General features: G+C 41.8%; 1 protein-coding gene across 4 annotated transcripts in view; it reads left to right on the forward strand.

Moving 5' to 3' along the window:
- Positions 1-22203, forward strand: part of CREBRF (CREB3 regulatory factor) — a 90482-nt gene that overhangs the window by 28663 nt on the left and 39616 nt on the right. For 2 of the 4 annotated variants that reach the window (XM_033180314.1, XM_033180313.1), the window contains exons 2-4: positions 934-1144; positions 6839-6964; positions 11310-12396. In XM_033180314.1, the coding sequence (XP_033036205.1) occupies positions 1136-1144; positions 6839-6964; positions 11310-12396 (1222 nt within the window). In that variant the 5' untranslated portion in view covers positions 934-1135. Of the gene's footprint in view, positions 1-933; positions 1159-6838; positions 6965-11309; positions 12397-22203 lie in introns of all 4 variants that reach the window. The other 2 variants (XM_033180315.1, XM_033180316.1) reach the window with 2 other exon arrangements.

Below are 22203 nucleotides of genomic sequence, written 5' to 3' on the forward strand. Positions count from 1 at the left end.
GACCACAATCACCTGGAGGGTGTATTAAGAAACATTGCTGGTACCCACTCCTAGAGGTTCTGTTTTTGATTTTGCATTTTAAACAAATTTTTAGGTTGATGCTGATGTTAATACTGCTGATCCTTGGATCACATTTTGAGACCCACTGATCTTGGACAGGAAAATGAAGCGAGTATAACTGTTCAGTTCCTCCTGATTAAGGTCTTCACGGAGAAGGGAAAAAACACTAACATTTAAGTCTGTACCCTGTCAAAATCCTGTGCCACGTGATTGGTAGTCATTTTTTAACTTAACCCTTGAAACCACTCTGCAAAGCAGTCCCCAGGCCCATTTTCCCTCAAACATACACCTGTTAAAAACTTGCTGGAATAATTCTTTCTTCAATGGCAGCTTATACCTTATAACTGAAAGAATAATGTTGGCATATACCATTACAAATGGGATTTTATTTAATGTAGAGGATATGTTAAGTTCCATTGCTGACTATTATGTATTCATTACTCTTCTTGTTGACTTACGAGAGAGATAAAATGTAGATTAATTTAGCAGTAATGATTATACAATAAATGGAATTAAATTTTGAGGTATGGTTTCTCATAACAAAGTGAATGAGAGCTTGACTTTAAAAATCAATGTATTACATCTTTCAGATCACAGAAAAAATGAGCCTATGTTAATTTTGTGTGGTTTTTTTTAATGTTGCCAATTGGTTCTTGACCAGCTGTACTTTAGAAAAATACAGGAGGAGGAATGGTAAATTTCAGAATAGTAAGTATTAAGATGTGACCAAATCCTTGATAACTCAACCATAAGACTTACTCATTTAAAGCACAATATTCTCTGCTAATACTGTTTTTGAAAAGTCAACTTTTTTTTGAAACGTCAACTTGTTTTTCCTGGAACTCAGTGAAGTTACTTTGTGTTGTTTGACAGACAGCATCATACAGAATTATTAAAAAAAAAAAAAAAAAAAAAGCAGTGATCCAAGCAGTTGAATTGGAAGCACTCTGGGGAAACCTGCTGTTTATTGTGAAAATCATCTTCGATCTCGGAATTAAAAGTAAAGCTGGAAAGGAATTTACAAACGAGAAAAAAAAGAAGTTTGGAATCGGATTCACAGGATCTGGGCTTGGAAATGCCTCAGGTAAATCATACAGAGTAGGTGCAAAGTTTTATATTTTCCCACTACAGAAAGTCAATACCATTGACTCTTAAATGAATCTTAACACAACTTTGCATACTATCTTTTTACGATATCTTATTTCTGATCTCAGCTAGTTTTGAGTATATGTTCTTCCTTCCATTGGCTTCTATTTCTTTCTTTGCTATCACTTGAAGTTTAATGAGTTCTACATAGGTAGTATGGTGAATAGGTAGAAGGGGGACAGATCTGTTGGCTTTATGGGGCAAAACCAACTCCCCTGAAAATTAATCTGCCACAGCAATCCCATTTCTGTCTCCTCACTCTTCCTGTTTCCCAGTTCTTACCTTTCATTTATGCCAGCTGAATTTAGAAGTAATTAAGAGGAAATAGTGAGAGACTTCAGGCTCCCTCCCCCAACCCCTCTCATCTCTCTCTCATAGACACACACACACTTACATATGTGTGCACATATAAATATCTCCTCACAAAACATATCTAAGAATGATTGTATCTGTTTATATTATGGTAGCTACTCTGAATTGATCGGTTTTGGTTTGAGGCAGTCACTGAGACAATCAATGAAGCCCTGTTAGTCCCTGTTCTGCTTATCTAAACTCCTCCTTTTCTTCTCCAGTGTTTAGCTCTTGCCCCTCCGCTGTTTGTTTCAGTGCTGGGGAAGAACCTATAAGTAATGAGTGGGCAGGGACTCTTGGGTGACTTTTTGTGTCTGAACTATCCTTTGAGCATAGGGAATCAACAATTTGCTGGGATTGTCTGGTGACTCGAGACAGGCAGAAGAGGCAAAGAAAGGGGACTTGGTTAATGGATATTGACAAGACAGTGGCCGGCCAGGCCCAGTGGCTCACGCCTGTAATCCCAGCACTTTGGGAGGCCAAGACAGGTGGATCACAAGGTCAGGAGATCAAGACCAGTCTGGCCAACATCGTGAAACCCTCTTTACTAAAAATACAATAATTAGCTGGGTGTGGTGGCACGTACCTGTAATCCCAGCCACTTGGGAGGCTGAGACAGGAGAATTGCTTGAACCTGGGAGGCAGAGGTTGTAGTGAGCCAAGATCACGCCACTGGACTCTAGCCTGGGGAAAGAGGGAGCTCCGTCTCAAAGAAAGAAAAGAAAAGACCAGCATCCTACTGCCACCCAACCTCTGTGACAGATGGACTGCACATACCCTTTTGGAGTGGTTGCCCATTCGAGGTTTAGTTTTATATTTACTGAGTACTTGAATTTGGGGCTTAAATTTTAAACTTATTTTCTCAAGCTAACTTTTTCTAGGAAGAAAGGTTCTGCAGGCCTGGAAATGTTGGGGGAAGATAAGAGAAAGAGAAAAAGAAAAACAATAAGATGGGACGTACCAATGAAGAAAAATACGATGAGAAGGTCTATGAAAAGTCCAGTTTGTAAAAGATAGAAAATATATGAAAAGAATAAGCAAATAGATTAATACCACTTAAAAACATTTCTGCAGAAACTTGTAAAAAAAAACTAAGAAATTTTTGGCCTGGTGTCAGTGGTTCATGTCTGCAATCCCAGCACTTTGGGAGGCCAAGGCGGGCGGATCACTTGAGGTCAGGAGTTTGAAACCAACCTGGCCAACATGGTGAAACCCCGTCTCTACTAAAAATACAAAAATTAGGCCAGGCGTGGTGGTGTGCACCTATAGTCCTAGCTACTCGGAAGACTGAGTCAGGAGAATTGCGTGAACCCGGGAGGTGGAGGTTGCAGTGAGCTGAGATCATGCCACTGCACTCCAGCCTGTGCGACAGAGCGAGACTCTGTCTCAAAGAAAAAGAAAAAAGCTGGGTACAGTGGCTTGCACCTGTAATCCCAGCACTTTGGGAGGCCGAGGCAGACTGATCACTTGAGGTCAGGAGTTAGATCAGGCTGGCTAACATATAGTGAAACCCCCATCTCTACTAAAAGATATAAAAAGTAGCTGGACTTGGTGGCGTGCTCCTGTAGTCCCAGCTGCTTGGGAAACTGAGGCAGGAGAATCACTTGAACACTGGAGGTGGAGGTTGCAGTGAGCTGAGATCTTGCCACTGCACTCCGCCTGGGTAACAGAGCTAAGCTATGTCTCTCCAAAAAAAAAAAAGAAATTTTGTATTCTTTCTCATTCTCTTTCTTCAGCTCAGTTAGATTTCAAAGTGAAGCCTTTCTATTATTTGACCCACTTTAGAAGGGTGAGCCCAGACTTGACTCTGGAGGGATTTGTATAGATGTTAAAATGTAAACAGAAGATAGAGAAAAAAACAAGAAGGAGAATTAATACTGGGTCTCAAGTCTTTTTTTTTCCCCTTTACTTATTATGGAATGGACTGTGCCCTTTTCGGGAATCAGGATTAAGGCTACAGCGTTCATGCCCAAGTTACTGGTCTTACCAAGGAGATATTTGGGTATTTAGTTGATTCTGTTTCCGTTACCTTCCTGCAGGCATTGGTTGTACTAGATAGTGAATCCCAAACTGTCTTCCAGCTTGCTTTGGAAAATAAGACATGGGACTCACTTAGCAGCACAGAGTGAGAGTGATTTGCTGTATCTGCAGACCCCAGGAAAAGACAGGGAATTCTCTACTGATGATAGTTAAAATAGTGTTGTTAGACAAGGATGTGAAGAAATGTTATATAGCTAAGTGAAAGTACTTGATAGGTGCTGTATGGTGACTGGTGGCTAAATAAGCTTTACTTTCTAGAAGATACCAATTGCTGCTCTATATTTTTTCAATTTTTTTTGACAGGGGAAACACTTCTTTAAATTACAAACGCAATTCATTTGGTGTATTTCAAAGGTGCAATACTTTTCTTCATGTATCAGTGAAAGAAGTTAGAAATTAACTGCCCAAAAAATCAACAAATGGCAAACCAATGTCCGTGAAAGTCACAGTCACATATAGTGAGGCCTAGAAAACAGAGGGGCAAGACAGGCTCCAACTACTTTCATGAGTTTCATCAAATACTGGATCTACTCAAGGGTGGAAAGAAAAGGCAACTTTCAAAAAGGAGTATGTTATTAAATGAGGCGTTTACTATACTCCTTCTTGACAGCACTAGATGGGGAACATGTTTTCTAAACTAGATCTAGGAAGTGGATCCGTCCTCCTCCCCTTAAGGGCTATCCACTGGTTAATGAATAAAAAAAAAAGACTGAAAAACAAATTGCACACACACTCTCCTCAAAAAAATAGGAAAAAAAAACCCAACAACATACCAAGATGTCCCAGATTACTCTCCAGAGTGGAACTGGGGAACAGCTTCAACAATTCCAATTAGTTTGTTACAGAGTCATCCATAAGCATGCCTTGCTTTTAAACAAATAATAAAGAAGTTTTAAAGCAACAAAACCTAGTACTAATCACTTTTCTGACAATACACAATTACTCAAAATTAACTAGTACTGGGAGGGGGAAGGGGGGAACCATACCTATGGGCCTTGTCCTACACAAACGCATGTGGGTAGGTACACGGCATGTGTCATTATTGCAAAAACAAATTTATTTTTATTTATTTATTTATTTTTGAGATGGTGTCTCTCTCTGTCGCCCAGGCTGGAGTGCAGTGGCACGATCTCTGCTCACTGCAAGCTCTGCCTCCCGGGTTCACACCATTCTCTTGCCTCAGCCTCCACAGTAGCTGGGAATATAGATGCCCACCACCACACCTGACTAATTTTGTTTTTGTATTTTTAGTAGAGACGGGGTTTCACTGTGTTAGCCAGGATGGTCTCTATCTCCTGACCTCGTGATCTACCCGCCTCGGCCTCCCAAAGTGCTGGGATTACAGGCGTGAGCCACTGCGCCCGGCCTATTTTTTATTTTTTGAGATGGAGTTTCGCTTTCGTTGTCCAGGCTGGAATGCAATGGGACGATCTCGGCTCACTGCAACCTCCACCTCCTGGATTCAAGCGACTCTCCTGCTTTAGCCTCCTGAATAGCTGGGATTACAGGTACATACCACCACACCTGGCTAATTTTTGTATTTTTAGTAGAGACAGAGTTTTGCCGCATTGGCCAGCCTGGTCTCGAACTCCTGACCTCAGATGATCCGCCTGCCTTGGCTTCCCAAAGTGCTGGATTACAGGCTTGAGCCACCGCACCCAGCCTGAATTTTAACTTTTACTCTTTAGTTTGATTTAAACATTGCTTTTACTATGATGCCGACACCAGCTGTGCAGAAAGGGCTCTGGAGAGAACTTCATAGCAGCACACACCTGCGGCTCTTCTTTGATTCTGGAGGCTCCAGGGCAGCCAATATTGCGTCGACAAATATGTTCTTTTTTTTTTTTTTTTTTGTCTGGAGATGGACTTTCGCTCTTGTTGCCCAGGCTGTAGTGCAATGGCGCAATCTCAGCTCACTGCAACCTTCGCCTCCCAGGTTCAAGTGATTCTCCTGCCTCAGCCTCCCGAGTAGCTGGGATTACAGGCACCTGCCACCATGCCCGGCTGATTTTTGCGTTTTTAGTAGAGACAGGGTTTCACCATGTCCAGGCTGGTCTCGAACTCCTGACCTCGGGTGGAACACCTGCCTCAGCCTCCCAAAGTGCTGAGATGACAGGCGTGAGCCATCGCGTCCAGCTGTCAAATACATTCTTTAGGCCTTTTTGTGTGAGTGTAGAACACTCCATGATACCTGACAGCCTTCAGGTCACAGGCCAGCTTTTTAGCAGTCTCCAGAGTGATAGGCTTCTGTTTGTTCTTGGAAAGTTTCTCAATAGTAGAGGGGTCATCTCTGATTCTAGTTTGGGTCCCAACAAGCAAGAAAGGAGTCTTTGGGATGGTTATTTCAGGCACCCACTTTTTTCACATTTTCAAATGAAGATGGAGAGACCACTGAAAAACAGAGTAGAAATACATCTGTTCGTGGATAACTCAGCAGTTGTAATCTGTTATAATCCTTTGCCCTACAGTATCAAAAAGTCCAAGAGTGTATGGTTCTCTGCCAGTCGTAACGGTGACTGCATAGTTGTCAAAAACAGTACATTATTCTGATGGAAATTTGTTTGTTGTGTAGGATATCAGGAGACATGTTTTACCAACAGCACCATCACCCACAACACAATTGTCTGCATTGCTGAAATAGTTTTTTTTTTTTTTTTTTTTTTTTTGAGACGGAGTCTCTCTCTGCCACCCAGGCTGGAGTGCAGTGGCCGGATCTCAGCTCACTGCAAGCTCCACCTCCCGGGTTTACGCCATTCTCCTGCCTCAGCCTCCCGAGTAGCTGGGACTACAGGCGCCTGCCTCGTCGCCCGGCTAGTTTTTTTGTATTTTTCAGTAGAGACAGGGTTTCACCGTATTAGCCAGGATGGTCTCGATCTCCTGACCTCGTGATCCGCCCATCTCGCCTCCCAAAGTGCTGGGATTACAGGCTTGAGCCACCGCGCCCGGCCTGCTGAAATAGTTTTGTATCCACTTTAAATATTTCAAATCTGATGTTGACCTCAGCTTCTCCACCGGGGCGTTGGCAGCACTCTATTTTTTCTATTTTTAGGCATTTTCCTAATTTAAGTCTACGGTTCAGTGTTAGCCAAAGCTCTTAAATATACTATACAGTAGAAAAAAGTATAGAAATGTTTTCTGAAAAGAGTAAGTTACTTAGTGGGTGTGGAGTTGGGACTCATATGTGATAAATTGGTCTCAAAATAGTCTTTAACTTTCTAAAATAAAAATCACTCTGTTGTAGCCTAGTGTAAGCGGAATGGATCCGCCTTTTGGGGATGCCTTTCGAAGCCACACCTTTTCGGAACAAACTCTGATGAGCACAGATCTCTTAGCAAACAGTTCGGATCCAGATTTCATGTATGAACTGGTAAGCAACATTTTCTTGGTTTTGGTCTTGATTGATTTGGGGTAAAAGTTTGTGGGAGAGTTTTTTATTTATAAATGCCTGGGGAAAAAAAAAAAGATATGCTTGGGCCAATTTTAATTCTTATGATTATACCTCTAGTAGTTTTGTTTGTTTTTGTTTTTTTGAGACAGAGTTTTATTCTGTTTCTCAGGCTGTAGTGCAGTGGTACGATCTTGGCTCACTGCAATCTCCACCTCCCAGGTTCAAATGATTCTTCTGCCTCAGCCTCCCAAGTAGCTGGGATTACAGGCATGTGTCACCACATCCGACTGATTTTTTTTTTTTTTTGTGACAGAGTCTCGCTCTGTCGCCCAGGCTGGAGTGCAGTGGTGCAATCACGGTTCACTGCAACCTCCGTCTCCTGGATTCAAGCAATTCTACCTCAGCCTCCCAAGTAGCTGGGATTACAGCCACCTGGCACCACGCCCAGCTAATTTTTGCATTTTTACTAGGGATGGGGTTTCACCACATTGGCCAGGCTGGTCTTGAACTCCTGACCTCAGGCTATCCACCTGCTTCAACCTCCCAAAGTCCTGGGATTACAGGCATGAGTCACTGGGCCTGGCCTACTTTTTGTATTTTTAGTGCAGATAGGATTTCACCATGTCAGCCAGACAGGTCTTGAGCTCCTGACCTCAGGTGATCTGCCCGCCTTGGCCTCCCAAAATGCTGGGATTGCAGGCATGAGCCATCGCACCTGGTCTACACCTAGTAATTTTAAAAGTATGCAGCTGTTGGCTGGGTGCGGTGGCTCACACCTGTAATCCCAGCACTTTGGAAGGCCAAGGCAGGTGGACCATGAGGTCAGGAGATTGAGACCATCCTGGCCAACATGGTGAAACTCTGTCTCTACTACAAATACAAAAATTAGCTGGGCATGGTGGTGCGCACCTGTAGTCCTAGCTACTCAGGAAGCTGAGGCAGAAAAATCGCTTGAACCAGGGAGTCAGAGGTTGCGGTGAGCTGAGATCGCCCCATAGCGTCAGAGGTTGCGGTGAGCTGAGATCGCCCCATAGCACTCCAGTCTGGCGACAGACTGGAGTCTCAAAAAAAAAAAAAAGCAAAAAGCATATTGCCGGGCATGGTAGCTCACGCCTGTAATCCCAGCACTTTGAGAGGCCGAGGCGGGTGGATCACCTGCCTGATTTTTAATTTTTAATCTTTAGTTTGATTTAAACATGCATTTATTTATTTGTTTGTTTGAGACGGAGTCTCACTGTGTAGCCCAGGCTGGAGTGCAGCGGCACAATCTTGACTGACTGCAACCTCCACCTTCTGGGTTTAAATGATTCTCCTGCCTCAGCCTCCCGAGTAGCTGCGATTACAGGCATGCACCACCACGCCTGGCTAATTTTTTGTATTTTTAGTAGAGATGGGGTTTCACCATATTGATCAGGCTGGTCACGAACTCCTGACCTCGTGATCCGCCCACCTCGGCCTCCCAAAGTGCTGGTATTACAGGCGTGAGCCACCGCACCTGGCCTTAAACATTGCTTTTAGTATGATGCCAACACCAGCTGTGCAGAAAGGCTCTGAGAGACGTTCATAGCAGCACACACCTGCAGCTCTTCTTCGATTCTGGAGGCTCCAGGGCAGCCAATATTGCTTCATCAAACACGTTCTTTTTTTTTTTTTTTTTTTTTTTTTTTTTTTTTTTGAGACGGAGTTTCACTCTTGTTGGCCAGGCTGGAGTGCAGTGGCGTGATCTAAAATTAGCTGGGTGTGGTGGTGGGTGCCTGTAATCCCAGCTACTCAGGAGGCTGAGGCAGGAGAATCGCTTGAACCCGGGAGAAGACGGAGGTTGCAGTGAGCCGAGATTGCGCCACTGCACTCCAGCCTGAGCAACAAGAGCAAGACTCCGTCTCAAAAAAAAAAAAAGAAAAAAATTAACCCATCAAAAATGGTAAAAGATTATATAAATATTTTCAAATCTAGTTTTTGATAAAGATAATGGGCTTTTCAGTGGGAAAAATTTGAGCAAGGCATATGAATGACGTAAAGAATGTGGCAGAAAAATAGCAGTTCCAAACAGGATCTGCATATACTTATCATTTATTCTTGAGGTAAATAGACACTTAAAATTCATAAGAAAAACATTTTAGGCCGGGCGCGGTGGCTCACGTCTGTAATCCCAGCACTTTGGGAGCCCAAGGCAGGCGGATCACGAGATCGGGAGATTGAGACCATCCTGGCTAACACGGTGAAACCCCATCTCTACTAAAAAATACAAAAAAATTAGCCGGGCGTGGTGGCGGGCGCCTGTAATCCCAGTTACTTGGGAGGCTGAGGTAGGAGAATAGCGTGAACCCAGGAGGCGGAGGTTGCAGTGAGCCGAGATCAAGCCATTGCACTCCAGCCTGGGTGATAGAGCGAGACTCCATCTCAAAAGAAAAAAAGAAAAACATTTTAAAAACTTTTAATTACTTCAAATTGAAACAACACAAAAATATATAAAAACTGGAAAACTGAGTGCTTAAATGCATAAATCTACTAAAAATTATTGAATTGTATACTTAATATAGGTTGGTTTTATGGTATGTGAAATTATACTTCAGTAAAACTAAAAACATACACAGACAGGCCAGGTGCAGTGGTCACGCCTGTAATCCCAGCACTTTGGGAGGCTGAGGCAGGTGGATCACGAGGTCAGGAGTTCAAGACCAGCCTGGCCAAGATGGTGTATCTACTAAAAATACAAAAAAAATTAGCTAGGTGTGGTGGCACGTGCCTGTAATCCCAGCAATTCGGAAGGCTGAGGCAGAGAATTCCTTAAACCCGGAGGCAGAGGTTGCAGTGAGCCAAGATCACGCCACTGCACTCCAGTCTGGGTGACAGAGTGAGATTCTGTCTCAAAAACGAACAAACAAAAACAAAACGCAGACAACACATGCACACACACCCCCCCCAAAAATTAAAAAAAAAAAAAAAGCTCTGGAAGACTGAAAACTTCCTCATTTTCTTCCTGTGCCTCCACCTTCCAAGGCTTTTACCAAAACATAACTAACAGGTTTTTTTTTCTATGCATATGTAAACATATGTATATCTTTTTTTGTATATATATACTTTTTAATTGGATAATATAGATAACAGTTTTCTGTAACTTGCTCTTTTAAAAATAAAAATATATGGTGGGCAGTCTTTCATGTTTGTACATTAGAGCTAAGCTGCATTCATTTCAGTGACTGCAGAGTCTTAACTGATATTTGAAATTGACATCTCCAGTGGCACAAGCCTGTAATCCCAGCAATTTGGGAGGGCAAGGTGGGCGGATCACTTGAGGTCAAGAGTTTGAGACCAGCCTGGCCAACATGGTGAAACCCCATCTCTACTAAAAATACAAAAAAAAAAAAATCTCTAAAATTCATGAGGAGTATTTTACTCTGCCTGCCCAAGTGTTGTTATAAGATCTTGCAAAAGATCTTACCATTCTGTGGCTGAATTCCAGCTCTCTTTGGATTGTTCTTTGCCTCTATATTTAAGTTCCCACTGAAAAGATATCTTCTTCTGTAATGAGGGTGTCTTTATTATTTTCATTGTTATTAATATTTAAAATTTTCCGGCCGGGCGCGGTGGCTCAAGCCTGTAATCCCAGCACTTTGGGAGGCCGAGACGGGCGGATCACGAGGTCAGGAGATCGAGACCATCCTGGCTAACACGGTGAAACCCCGTCTCTACTAAAAATACAAAAAAAAAACTAGCCGGGCGAGATGGCGGGCGCCTGTAGTCCCAGCTACTCGGGAGGCTGAGGCAGGAGAATGGCGTGAACCCGGGAGGCGGAGCTTGCAGTGAGCTGAGATCCGGCCACTGCACTCCAGTCCGGGCAACAGAGCGAGACTCTGCCTCAAAAAAAAAAAAATAAAATAAAATAAAATAAAAAAATAAAATTTTCCTCTCTCACATATCACATTATTTGCTTTTTAATTGAAGTGTCCCCCCACTCCCCACCACTGCTAAGGAGATCCCAAAATCCTTCTAAGGTAAGGAAATGTAAACTATTTTCAGGAAGAATGTTTATGGTAAACTCAAGAGCCCTTGATATTTGGATCATACCTGAGCCTCTCAAGGGGCACACTTTTCCTCTTTTTTAAATTTAATTTTTAATTGTTTGTTGTTTGTTTTATTTTCACTCTACTTTTTCTTGCCTAAGGAAATGACGACATTATATGGAATAATAAAGCATCATGTCAGTAGCCTTTATGTTAAAACAGATCAAAAGTCAAGTATTGATTTATCAGTTTGACATATGGAAGTGAATATTTCCTTCCTAAAATATGATGTGCAATTTCTTTTTTAAAACCTTTCTCAGGATAGAGAGATGAACTACCAACAGAATCCTAGAGACAACTTTCTTTCTTTGGAGGACTGCAAAGACATTGAAAATCTGGAGTCTTTCACAGATGTTCTGGATAATGAGGGTGCTTTAACCTCAAACTGGGAACAGTGGGATACATACTGTGAAGACCTAACAAAATACACCAAACTTACCAGCTGTGACATCTGGGGAACAAAAGAAGTGGATTACTTGGGTCTTGATGACTTTTCTAGTCCTTACCAAGATGAAGAGGTTATAAGTAAAACTCCAACTTTAGCTCAACTTAATAGTGAGGACTCACAGTCTGTTTCTGATTCCCTTTATTACCCTGATTCACTTTTCAGTGTCAAACAAAATCCCTTACCCTCTTCATTCCCTGGTAAAAAGATCACAAGCAGAGCAGCTGCTCCTGTGTGTTCTTCTAAGACTCTGCAGGCTGAGGTCCCTTTGTCAGACTGTGTCCAAAAAGCAAGTAAACCCACTTCAAGCACACAAATCATGGTGAAGACCAACATGTATCATAATGAAAAGGTGAACTTTCATGTTGAATGTAAAGACTATGTAAAAAAGGCAAAGGTAAAGATCAACCCAGTGCAACAGAGCCGGCCCTTGTTGAGCCAGATTCACACAGATGCAGCAAAAGAGAACACCTGCTACTGTGGTGCAGTGGCAAAGAGACAAGAGAAAAAAGGGATGGAGCCTCTTCAAGGTCATGCCACTCCTGCTTTGCCTTTTAAAGAAACCCAGGAACTATTACTAAGTCCCTTACCCCAGGAAGGTCCTGGGTCACTTGCAGCAGGAGAGAGCAGCAGTCTTTCTGCCAGTACATCAGTCTCAGATTCATCCCAGAAAAAAGAAGAGCACAATTATTCTCTTTTTGTCTCCGACAACTTGGGTGAACAGCCAACCAAATGCAGTCCTGAAGAAGATGAGGAAGACGAGGAGGATGTTGATGATGAGGACCATGATGAAGGATTCGGCAGTGAGCATGAACTGTCTGAAAATGAGGAGGAGGAAGAAGAGGAAGAGGATTATGAAGATGATAAGGATGATGATATTAGTGATACTTTCTCTGAACCAGGTATTATCATGCTTGCAAGCTTACCAGACTGACCTTTGTATTACTATTTTGAAATAGAAAGGTTTTTGTTTCTATTTTGTTTGGATAATTTATTTTAGTTTGGGAATTAAATGACTTAAACCTTGGCTTGGATATGTAACTGATTTTTCTATTCAAATAGCTCTAAAATGATCACTTTTGCTTACATAGGGATTCATAAGCTGATTCCTTGAGGGCTTATTTTTTATTATTTTATTTCTTATTTTCAAAATTAAAATAGAGATGGGAGCTTGCTGTTGTTGCCCAGGCTGGTCTCAAACTCCTGGGCTCAGGCTATCCTCCCACCTTGGCCTCCTAAAGTGTTGGGATTACAGGCGTGAGCCACTGTGCCCAGCTGAGGACTTACTCTTAATGTATCTTATGTTAAGTGACCTGTTTTGTCATTCACTTGAGTTTTTATGCTAAGACACCAAGAATTTATTGTTTTAAAAATAATCCTGTTTAGGGCCAGGCGCAGTCAGTGGCTCACACCTGTAATCCTAGCACTTTGGGAGGCCAAGGTGGGTGGATCACCTGAGGTCAGGAGTTAAAGACCAGCCTGGCCAACACAGCAAAACCCTGTCTCTACCAAAAATACAAAAATTAGGTGTTGTGGCACGCACCTGTAATCCCAGCTACTCCGGAGGTTGAGGCAGGAGAATCACTTGAACCCAGGAGGCTGAGGTTGTGGTGAGCTGAGATTGTGCCATTGCACTCCAGCCTGGGCAATAAGAGTGAAAGTCTGTCTCAATAACAACAAAAAATAATAAATAAAAATATTCCTGTTTATGCTTATGTCTCTCTATTATAGTTAAGTTAGGAGTATACAGAATGTTGAACCAAGTGATGATGGTTTATATTACTCATGCCAATACCCAGCAAAGTCTATTTATGAATAATGTAAAAGAAAGCATTTTCTTTGTGTCTGCTAACATTTTAATTTACATCATATTTTCCTATTTAAGAAAAATATATGCTGTAATTTGGTGAGCATGAAGGAGACTCTGCTTTATTTATATACAATGCATATAAATAAAAGGGACAAAGAAAATGAAATCTGTGGGGGAACTGGTTCACTTTAGCATTTACATGCTTGGGGCTTTTGGCACTGTTGGCTTGTGCAGTTTATTTATAAAAAAGGTATTGCCAAGTGGCACATGGTTGAAAATGCACAAAGAAGTAAAGATCTTCAAATTTAAACTAAAGTTATTTTCTTCAAAAATAGTGTTGATACTAACTCTGCATGAAAACTAAGTTATTATTATAAAAAAAGAAACCGAAATATCAAAGAGAACCCTTTTGTTATAATGATGATTGCTGGAATTTCAGGCAGTGTAAACATACTTAATTTTCTGAAAGGTGTTTAAAGTATAATACCTGTATTGTAACTAGTGAAACATTATTATTACTAAGAATTTTTCCTTTGGTGAAATCTTTCTATTACACAAATGTTTAGATTTATGCATTTGACACAAACAAATTTTTTGATTTGGGTGGAGTTTCAGGTAAGTAAAAGATACTTGAATATGGAAGAAAAGGGTTTGTGCCTTCTTCGTTGGTTTACTGTTCAACTCTGTGTAGTCTAGGTAGAATAATGGTCTTTTTATAATACAGGAAAATTTTTCTCTTGGCAAGTGAATAAAATCTGCTTTGAGATGTTTCAAGGAGACTTGACTATAGGTAGGGGTAATTTATGTAACTCCCTGCACTTGGAAGATCATAGTGCTGTTCATGAGTGGTCCTTAAAGTCTTGACAGATGGGTCCTGTTGCTTTGAATCTCCTATGTAGAGGTAGGGGAAGGGTGAGACAAAGAGAGGATGGGTAATTAAGGGCAATGGCAAATGTAGGGAAGGAAATGCCTTTAGCAGCTGGTGCTTAAAGGAATATATAGATCAGAAGGAGTCAGTAAATCCTATAGTAAACCCTACCATCATCAAGGCAGCAAGGACTACATTATCTACCTGACTTTTGATTGTAGTTTTGCTTTTCTTTGACTTTTCCCCCACAACTTTATCAAGGTATGTTTGGTAAATAGAAATTGTATATGTTTAAAGTGTACAACATGTTTTGATACATGTACACATTGTGAAATGATTACCAAAATCAGGCTAATTAACATACCCATCACCTCACATTGTAGGGTGGTAAGAACATTTAATATCTACTCTCAACAAGTTTTGCCTACACAATACAGTTTTGTTTTGTTTTGTTTTGTTTTTTGAGACAAGATACGGCTCAATTGCCTACGCTGCAGTGCAGTGGCATAGTCTTGGCTCACTGCAACCTCCGCTTCCCTGGCTCAAGCTACCCTCCCACCACAGCCTTCCAAGTAGCTAGGACCACAGGTGTGGACCATCATGCCCAGCTAATTTTTGTATCTTTTGTTGAGATGGGGTTTTGCCATGTTGCCCAGGCACGTCTTGAACTTGGGAGCTAAGCCACCTGCCTGCCTCGCCTCCCAAAGTGCTGGGATTACAGATGTGAGCTACCACTCCCAGCCCAGTGTTGTTATATGTAGTCACAATGCTGTATGTTAGATCTCCAGAGCTTATCCTGCATAACTGAAACTTTGTACGTTTTGACCACATCTTCCCATTTCCCCTAGCCCCCAGCCCCTGGCAACCTCCATTCTACTTTCTACTCTCTAATCCTGAGTTTGACTTTTTTTCTAAGATTTCGCATATAAGTGAGATCATGCTGTATTTGTCTTTCTGTGCCTGGCTTATTTCACTTAGCATAATGTCTTCCAGGTTCATCCACGTTATCACAAAGACACGATGTCCTTTCTTTTTAAGGCTGAATAATATTCCTGTGTGTGTGGGCATGTGTGTATAACTCTTACATTTTCTTTATGTATGTGTTCATTGTTGGCCCCTTTGTTGATTCCTTATCTTGGATTATGTGAATACTGTTGCAGTGAACATAGGAATTCAGATATCTCTTCAAGATACTATTTATTTTGGCTGTATCCCCAGAAGTGGGATTGCTGGATCATATGATCTATTTTTAATTTTTTGAGGAACTTCCAGGCTGTTTTCCATAAAGATTGTACCAATTTACATTCCCACCAATAGTTTACAAGAGTTCTCTTTTTTTTCCACATCCTTAACAACACTTGCTATCATTTATCTTTTTGATAATAGCCATGGCGACAGGTATGAGGTGATATCTCATTGTGGCTTTCGTTTATATTTCTCTGATGATTAGTGGTATTGAGCATGTTTTCATATACTTCTTGGCCATTTGGATGTCTTTTTAAAAATGTTTATTCAGGTCCTTTGCCTGTTTTTTAATTGGATTGTTTTCTTGCTATTACGTTGTTTGGGTTCCTTGTATATTTTGGATATTAACTCCTTATCAGATGTATGGTTTGCAGATATTTTTCTTTCATTTCATAGGTAGTCTGTTCACTCTGTTAATTGTTTATTTTGCTGTGTGGGGAGCCTTTTGGTTTGATGCAATCTCATTTGTTTATTTTTGCTTTTGTTGCCAGTGCTTTTGGAATTATATATTTAAAAAATCATTGCCCATACTAATGTCAAGAATCCTTTTTCGTGTTTTCTCCTAGTATTTTTATTGTTAGTTTTTATTTTTAAGTCTTTAATCCATTTTGAGTTGATTTTTAAATATGGTATGAGATAAGAGTCTCTAATTTCATTATTCTGCGTTTGAATATCCAGTTTTCTCATAACCATTTATTGAAGAGACTATCCTTTACTTATTGTTGTTTCTGGCACCTTTGCCAAGGATTAATTAATTGGACATAATGTGGGAATTTATTTCTGGGCTGTTTCATTGGTATATATGTCTGTTTTTATGCCAGTACCATATTGTTATAATTACTATAGCTTTGTAATATATTTTGAAATCAGATAATATGATGCCTCCAGCTTTGTTTTTCTTGCCCCAGATAACTTTGGCTATTCAGAATCTTTTGTGATTTCATATGACTTTTAGGGTCTTTTTCCCTTTATTTAAGGATTGCATTGAATCTGTGGTTCACTTTGGATAATATGGATATTTTGGCCATATTAATTCTTCCAATCCATAAACACAGGATATCCCTCTATTTATTTGTGTTTTCAGTTTCTTTCACCAGTGTTGTATAGTTTTCAGTGTATAGATCTTTCACCTTCTTGGTTAAATTTTTTTCTAAGTTTTTTTTTGGTGTGATACTATTGTAAATGGGATTGTTTTTCTTATTTATTTTTTGGATAGTTAGCATATAGAAACACAACTGATTTTTGAATAATGATTTTTATCCTGCAGCTTTACTGAGTTAGTTTATTAGTTCTAACAATTTTATGGTGAAGTCCTTTTTCTTTTCTTTTCTTTTCTTTTCTTTTCTTTCTTTCTTTTTTTAGGCGGAGTCTTACTCCATCGCCCAGGCTGGAGTGCAGTGGCACGATCTTGGCTTACTGCAAACTCTGCCTCCTGGGTTCACACCATTCTCCTGCCTCAGCCTCCCAAGTAGCTGGGACTACAGGAGTCCGCCACCATGCCCAGCTAATTTTTTGTATTTTTTTAAGTAGAGACGGGGTTTCACCATGTGAGCCAGGATGGTCTCGATTTCCCTTACCTCGTGATCTGCCCGCCTTGGCCTCCCAAAGTGCTGGGATTACAGGCGTGAGCCACTGCGCTTGGCCCTCGTCCTTTGGGTTTTCTATATACAAGATCATGTCATCTACTAACAGAGACAATTTCTTTTCCTATTTGGATGCCTTTCCTTCTTTGTTTTCTTTCTTTCCCTGCCTCCCTTCCCTCCCTTCCTGTCTTCCCTCCCTCCCTCCCTTCCTTTTGTCTTTCCTTACCCCTCCCCCTCCCCCTCCCCTCCCTTCACTTTCCCCTTCCCTCCCCCCTGTACTCCTCCTTTCCCTTCCCCCATCCTGTCCCTCCCCTTCACCCTCCCCCTACCCCCCCTCCTCTCCCCTTCCCCTCCCCCTCCTCCTCTCCCCTTCCCCCTCCCCCTCCTCTCCCCTTCCCCCCTTCCCCTCCTGTCCCCTCCCCCCTTGTTTCCCCCTCTCCCCTTCCCCCTCCCCCCCTCCTCCCCATCCCCTCCTGTCCCCTCCCCCCTCATTTCCCCCCTCCCCTTCCCCTCCTGTCCCCTCCCCCCTTGTTTCCCCCTCTCCCCTTCCCCTTCCCCCCTTCCCTTCCCCTCTTGTCCCCTCCCCCATCTCCCCTCCCCCTCCTCCCCCTTCCCCCCTCCTCCCCCTCCCCCTCCTCTCCCCTTCCCCCCTCCTCTCCCCTTCCCCTTCCCTCTCCTCCCCCTTCCCTTCCCCCTCCCCCTCCCCTCCCCTGCCCCCTCCCCTCTTCCCCCTCCCCCCTCGTCTCCCCTCCCCCTCCTCTTCCCTCCCCCTCCTCTTCCCTCCCCCTCCTCTTCCCTCCCCCTCTCTTCCCTCCCCCTCCCCTCCCCTCCCTTTCCCCTCCCTTTTCCGTCTCCTCCCCCTTCCCTCCCTTTCCCCTCCCCCTCCCCTCCTTTCTTCTCCCCTTTTCTTCCCTTCCCTCCCCTTCCCTTTCCTTTTGCATAATTTCTCTAGGTAGGACTTACATTATTATCAATATATTGAATAGTAGTTGAGAGAATGGGCATCCTTGTCATGTTCCTGGTCTTAGAGGAAAAGCTTTCAGGTTTTCATCACTGAGTATGATGTTAGCTATTGGTTTGTCGTGTATGGCCTTTATTATGTTGAGGTACGTTCCTTTTATATGTAATTTGTTAAGTGTTTTTTATCATGAAAGCATGTTGAATTTTTTTAAGCAAATTCTTTCAGATCTTAAAGCGTGGTGAATTTTGTCACATGTTCTTTCCATATCTATTGAAATGATCATATTGTTTTTATCCTTCAGTCTGTTAATGTGGTATATCATTGGTTGATATGCATATATTGAAACATCCTTGCATCTCAAAGATAAATCCCACTTAATCATGATGTATGATTCTTCTAATGTGCTGTTGAATATGGCTTGCTCGTATTTTGTTGAGGATTTTTGCATCCATGTCCATCAGGGATACTGGCCTGTGGTTTTTTTTTTTGTTTTTTTTTTTGAGACGGAGTCTTGCTCTGTCCCCCAGACTGGAGTGCAGTGGCGTGATCTCGGCTCACTGCAAGCCCTGCCTCCTGGGTTCACGCCATTCTCCTGCCTCAGCCTCCCAAGTAGCTGGGACTACAGGCGCCCACCACCACACCCGACTAATTTTTTTTGTATTTTTAGTAGAGACGGGGTTTCACCATGTTAGCCAGGATAGTCCCCATCTCCTGACTTTGTGATCCGCCCACCTCGGCCTCCCAAAGTGCTGGGATTACAGGCTTGAGCCACCACGCCTGGCCTGGACTGTGGTTTTCTTACCTCATGTGTTCTTGTTTAGGTTTGGTATCATGGTGATACTGGCCTCATAAAATGGGTTTGGAAATGTTCTCTCCTCTACATTTCCTTTGTAAGGATTGGTATTAATTCTTTCTTCAATACTTGAGTTTTTTGTAAGTTTTTGTAAGTTTTTTGTAACTCATTGAGAGTTTTTTGTTTGTTTGTTTGAGACGGAGTCTTGCTCTGTCACCCAGGCTGGAGTGCAGTGGCATGATCTCAGCTCACTGCAGTCTTCACCTCCCGGGTTAAGTGATTCTCCTGCCTCAGCCTCCCAAGCAGTTGGCACTACAGGCACTCACCACCATGCCTGGCTAATTTTTGTATTTTTAGTAGAGATGAGGTTTTGCCATGTTGGCCGGGCTAGTCTGGAACACCAGACTTCAGGTGATCTGCCCGCCTTGGCCTCCCGAAATGCTGGGATTACAGATGTGAGCCCCCGTGCCTGGCTGACAGTTTTTAATTACTGATTCAATGTTCTTTCTTGTTATTGGTTTGTTCAGCTTTTCTGTTTTTTCTCATGATTCAGTCTTGGTATGTTTCTAGGAAGTTATCCGTTTCTTCTAGGTTATTCAATTTGTTGGTGTGTAATTGTTTATAGTAGTCCTTAATGATTCTTTGCATTTCTGTGGTATTAAATCTGATTTCTCCTCTTTCATTTATAGTTTTATTTGAGTCTTCTTTTTTCTTAGTTTAGCTAAAAGTTTATAAATTTTGTTTTCATTTCAACAAAAAACTCTTCATTGATCTTTTTAGTGTCCAATTCATTTATGTCTGCTCTGATCTTTGTTATTTTCTTCCTTCTGCTAACTTTGGGTTAATTTGTTCTTCTTTTTCTACTTCCTTGAGGTATAAAGTTTGGTTGTTTATTTGAGATCTCTTTTTTTTTCTTGATATAGGTATTTATTACCGTAAGATTCCCTCTTGGATTTACTTTTGCTGCATCCTGTAAGTTTTGATATGTTGTGTTTCCATTTTTGCTTGTCTCAACATATTTTTGTGTTCCTCTTTTGATTTCTTCTTTGACCCATTGGTTGTTCAGGAGTATGTTGTTTAATGTCTACATGTTTGTGAATTTTCCTTCTTTTTTTTTTTTTTTGAGACAGAGTCTCGCTCTGTCGCCCAGGCTGGAGTGCAGTGGCACGATCTTGACTCACTACAAGCTCTGCCTCCCCGGTTCATGCCATTCTCCTGCCTCAGCCTCCCAAGTAGCTGGGACTACAGGCGCCCACCACCATGCCCGGCCAATTTTTTTGCATTTTTAATAGAGATGGGGTTTCACCATGTTAGCCAGGATGGTTTCAATCTCCTGACCTTGTGATTCACCTGCCTCGGACTCCCAAAGTGCTAGGATTGCAGGCTTGAGCCACCGTGCCTGGCCCCAATTTTCCTTCTGATTTCTAGTTATACAATTGCCAAAATATCATACTTGGTATTATTTCAGTCTTCTTAAATTTGTTAAGACTTGTTTTGTGGTCTCACATATGATCTAAACTGGAGAATGTTGTGTTTGTGCTTGAAAAGAGTATATATTCTGCTGCTGTCAGGTGAAATGTTCTATATAGGTCTGTTAGGTCCATTTGGTCTGAAGTGTTACTCAGATCCATTGTTTTCTTTTTTTTTTTTTTTTTTTTTTTTTTTTGAGACGGAGTCTCGCTCTGTCGCCCAGGCTGGAGTGCAGTGGCCGGATCTCAGCTCACTGCAAGCTCCGCCTCCCGGGTTCACGCCATTCTCCTGCCTCAGCCTCCCGAGCAGCTGGGACTACAGGCGCCCACCACCACGCCCGGCTAGTTTTTTTTTTGTATTTTTTAGTAGAGACGGGGTTTCACTGTGTTAGCCAGGATGGTCTCGATCTCCTGACCTCGTGATCCGCCCGTCTCGGCCTCCCAAAGTGCTGGGATTACAGGCTTGAGCCACCGCGCCCGGCCCAGATCCATTGTTTTCTCAATTGATACTCTGATGATCTATCCATTGTTGAAAATGGAGTGTTGAAGTCCCCTGTGTTACTATCTGTTTTTTCCTTTAGTTCTATTAGTATTTGCTTCATTTACTTAGGTGCTTTGATATGGAAATACATATATTTACTATATATATAAAACCTCTTGATGAATCAACAAACCCTTTATTTTTATATAAAGACCTTCTTTGTCTTGTGACAGTTGTTTTTTTTTTTTAACTGTAGTTTTTTTTTTTTTTTTTTTTGAGACAATCTTACCCCGTTACCCAGGCTGCTGGTGTGACAGTACCAGTACTGTCACAGCTCACTGCAGCCTCAACTACTTGGGCTTCAGCCTCCTGAATAGCTGGGACTATAGGTGTGTGCCACCTCTTGTGACAGTTTTTGATTTAACATCTGTTTTGTCTGATAGTTGGTATAGCCAACTCTGCCCTTTTTGGTTTCCATTTCCATGGAATATCTCTTTTCATTTCTTCACTTATAGCTTACATGCATCCTTTTTATTTTTTATTTTTGAGACGGGGTCTTGCTGTGTTGCCCAGGCTGGAGTGCAGTGGTGCAGTCACTGCTCACTACAACCTTGACCTGCCAGACTCAAGCAATCTTCCCACCTCAGCCTCCTGAGTAGTTAGGACTACAGGCATGCACCCCGATACCCAGCTAATTTTTGTATTGTTTGTAGAGATGAGATCTCCCTTTGTTGCCTAAGCTGGTCTCGAACTCCTGAACTCAAGTGATCTACCTGCCTTGGCCTCTCAAAGTGCTGGGATTACAGGTGTGAGCCACTGTGCCTGGCTATGTGCAGGCAACATAGAGTTGGTTCTTGGTTTTCTATTTATTCAGCCACTCTGTATCTTTTTATTGGGTATTGATAGGTAAGGATTTACTATTACCTTTTTTTTAATGTTTTCTGTTTTATAGTCCTTTTGTTACTTCCTCTTTTGCTGTCTTCCTTTGTGATTTATTGGGTTTTTTGTAGTGGTATGCTTTGATTCCTTTATCTTTTGTGTTATCTATACTACAGATTTTTCTTTGTGATTACCATGGGACTTACATGAAACGTCTTTTTTAAGCTGGTAATAGTTTAACTTCTGATATATATAAAATATCTACACTTTACGCTTTTTATTGATACCACTATTAACATCTTTTCATATTGTGTATGTGTATCCCTTAAGAAATTATTTCATATAGAGCTTTTTTTTTTTTTTTTTGAGACAGAGACTTGCTCTGTCGCCCAGGCTGGAGTGCAGTGGCACAATCTTGGCTCATTGCAACCTCCTCCTCCCAGGTTCAAATGATTCTCCTGCCTCAGCCTCCCAAGTAGCTGGGATTACAGGCACCTGCCACCACACCTGGCTAATTTTCTGTATTTTTTTTTTTTTTTTTTTTTTTTTTTAGTAGAGACGGGGGTTTCATCATGTTGGTCAGGCTGGTCTTGAACTCTTGACCTTGAGTGATCCGCCCA

This window comes from Trachypithecus francoisi, unplaced genomic scaffold (assembly GCF_009764315.1).
Source record: "Trachypithecus francoisi isolate TF-2019V2 unplaced genomic scaffold, Tfra_2.0 Lachesis_group2, whole genome shotgun sequence".
NCBI lineage: Eukaryota > Metazoa > Chordata > Mammalia > Primates > Cercopithecidae > Trachypithecus > Trachypithecus francoisi.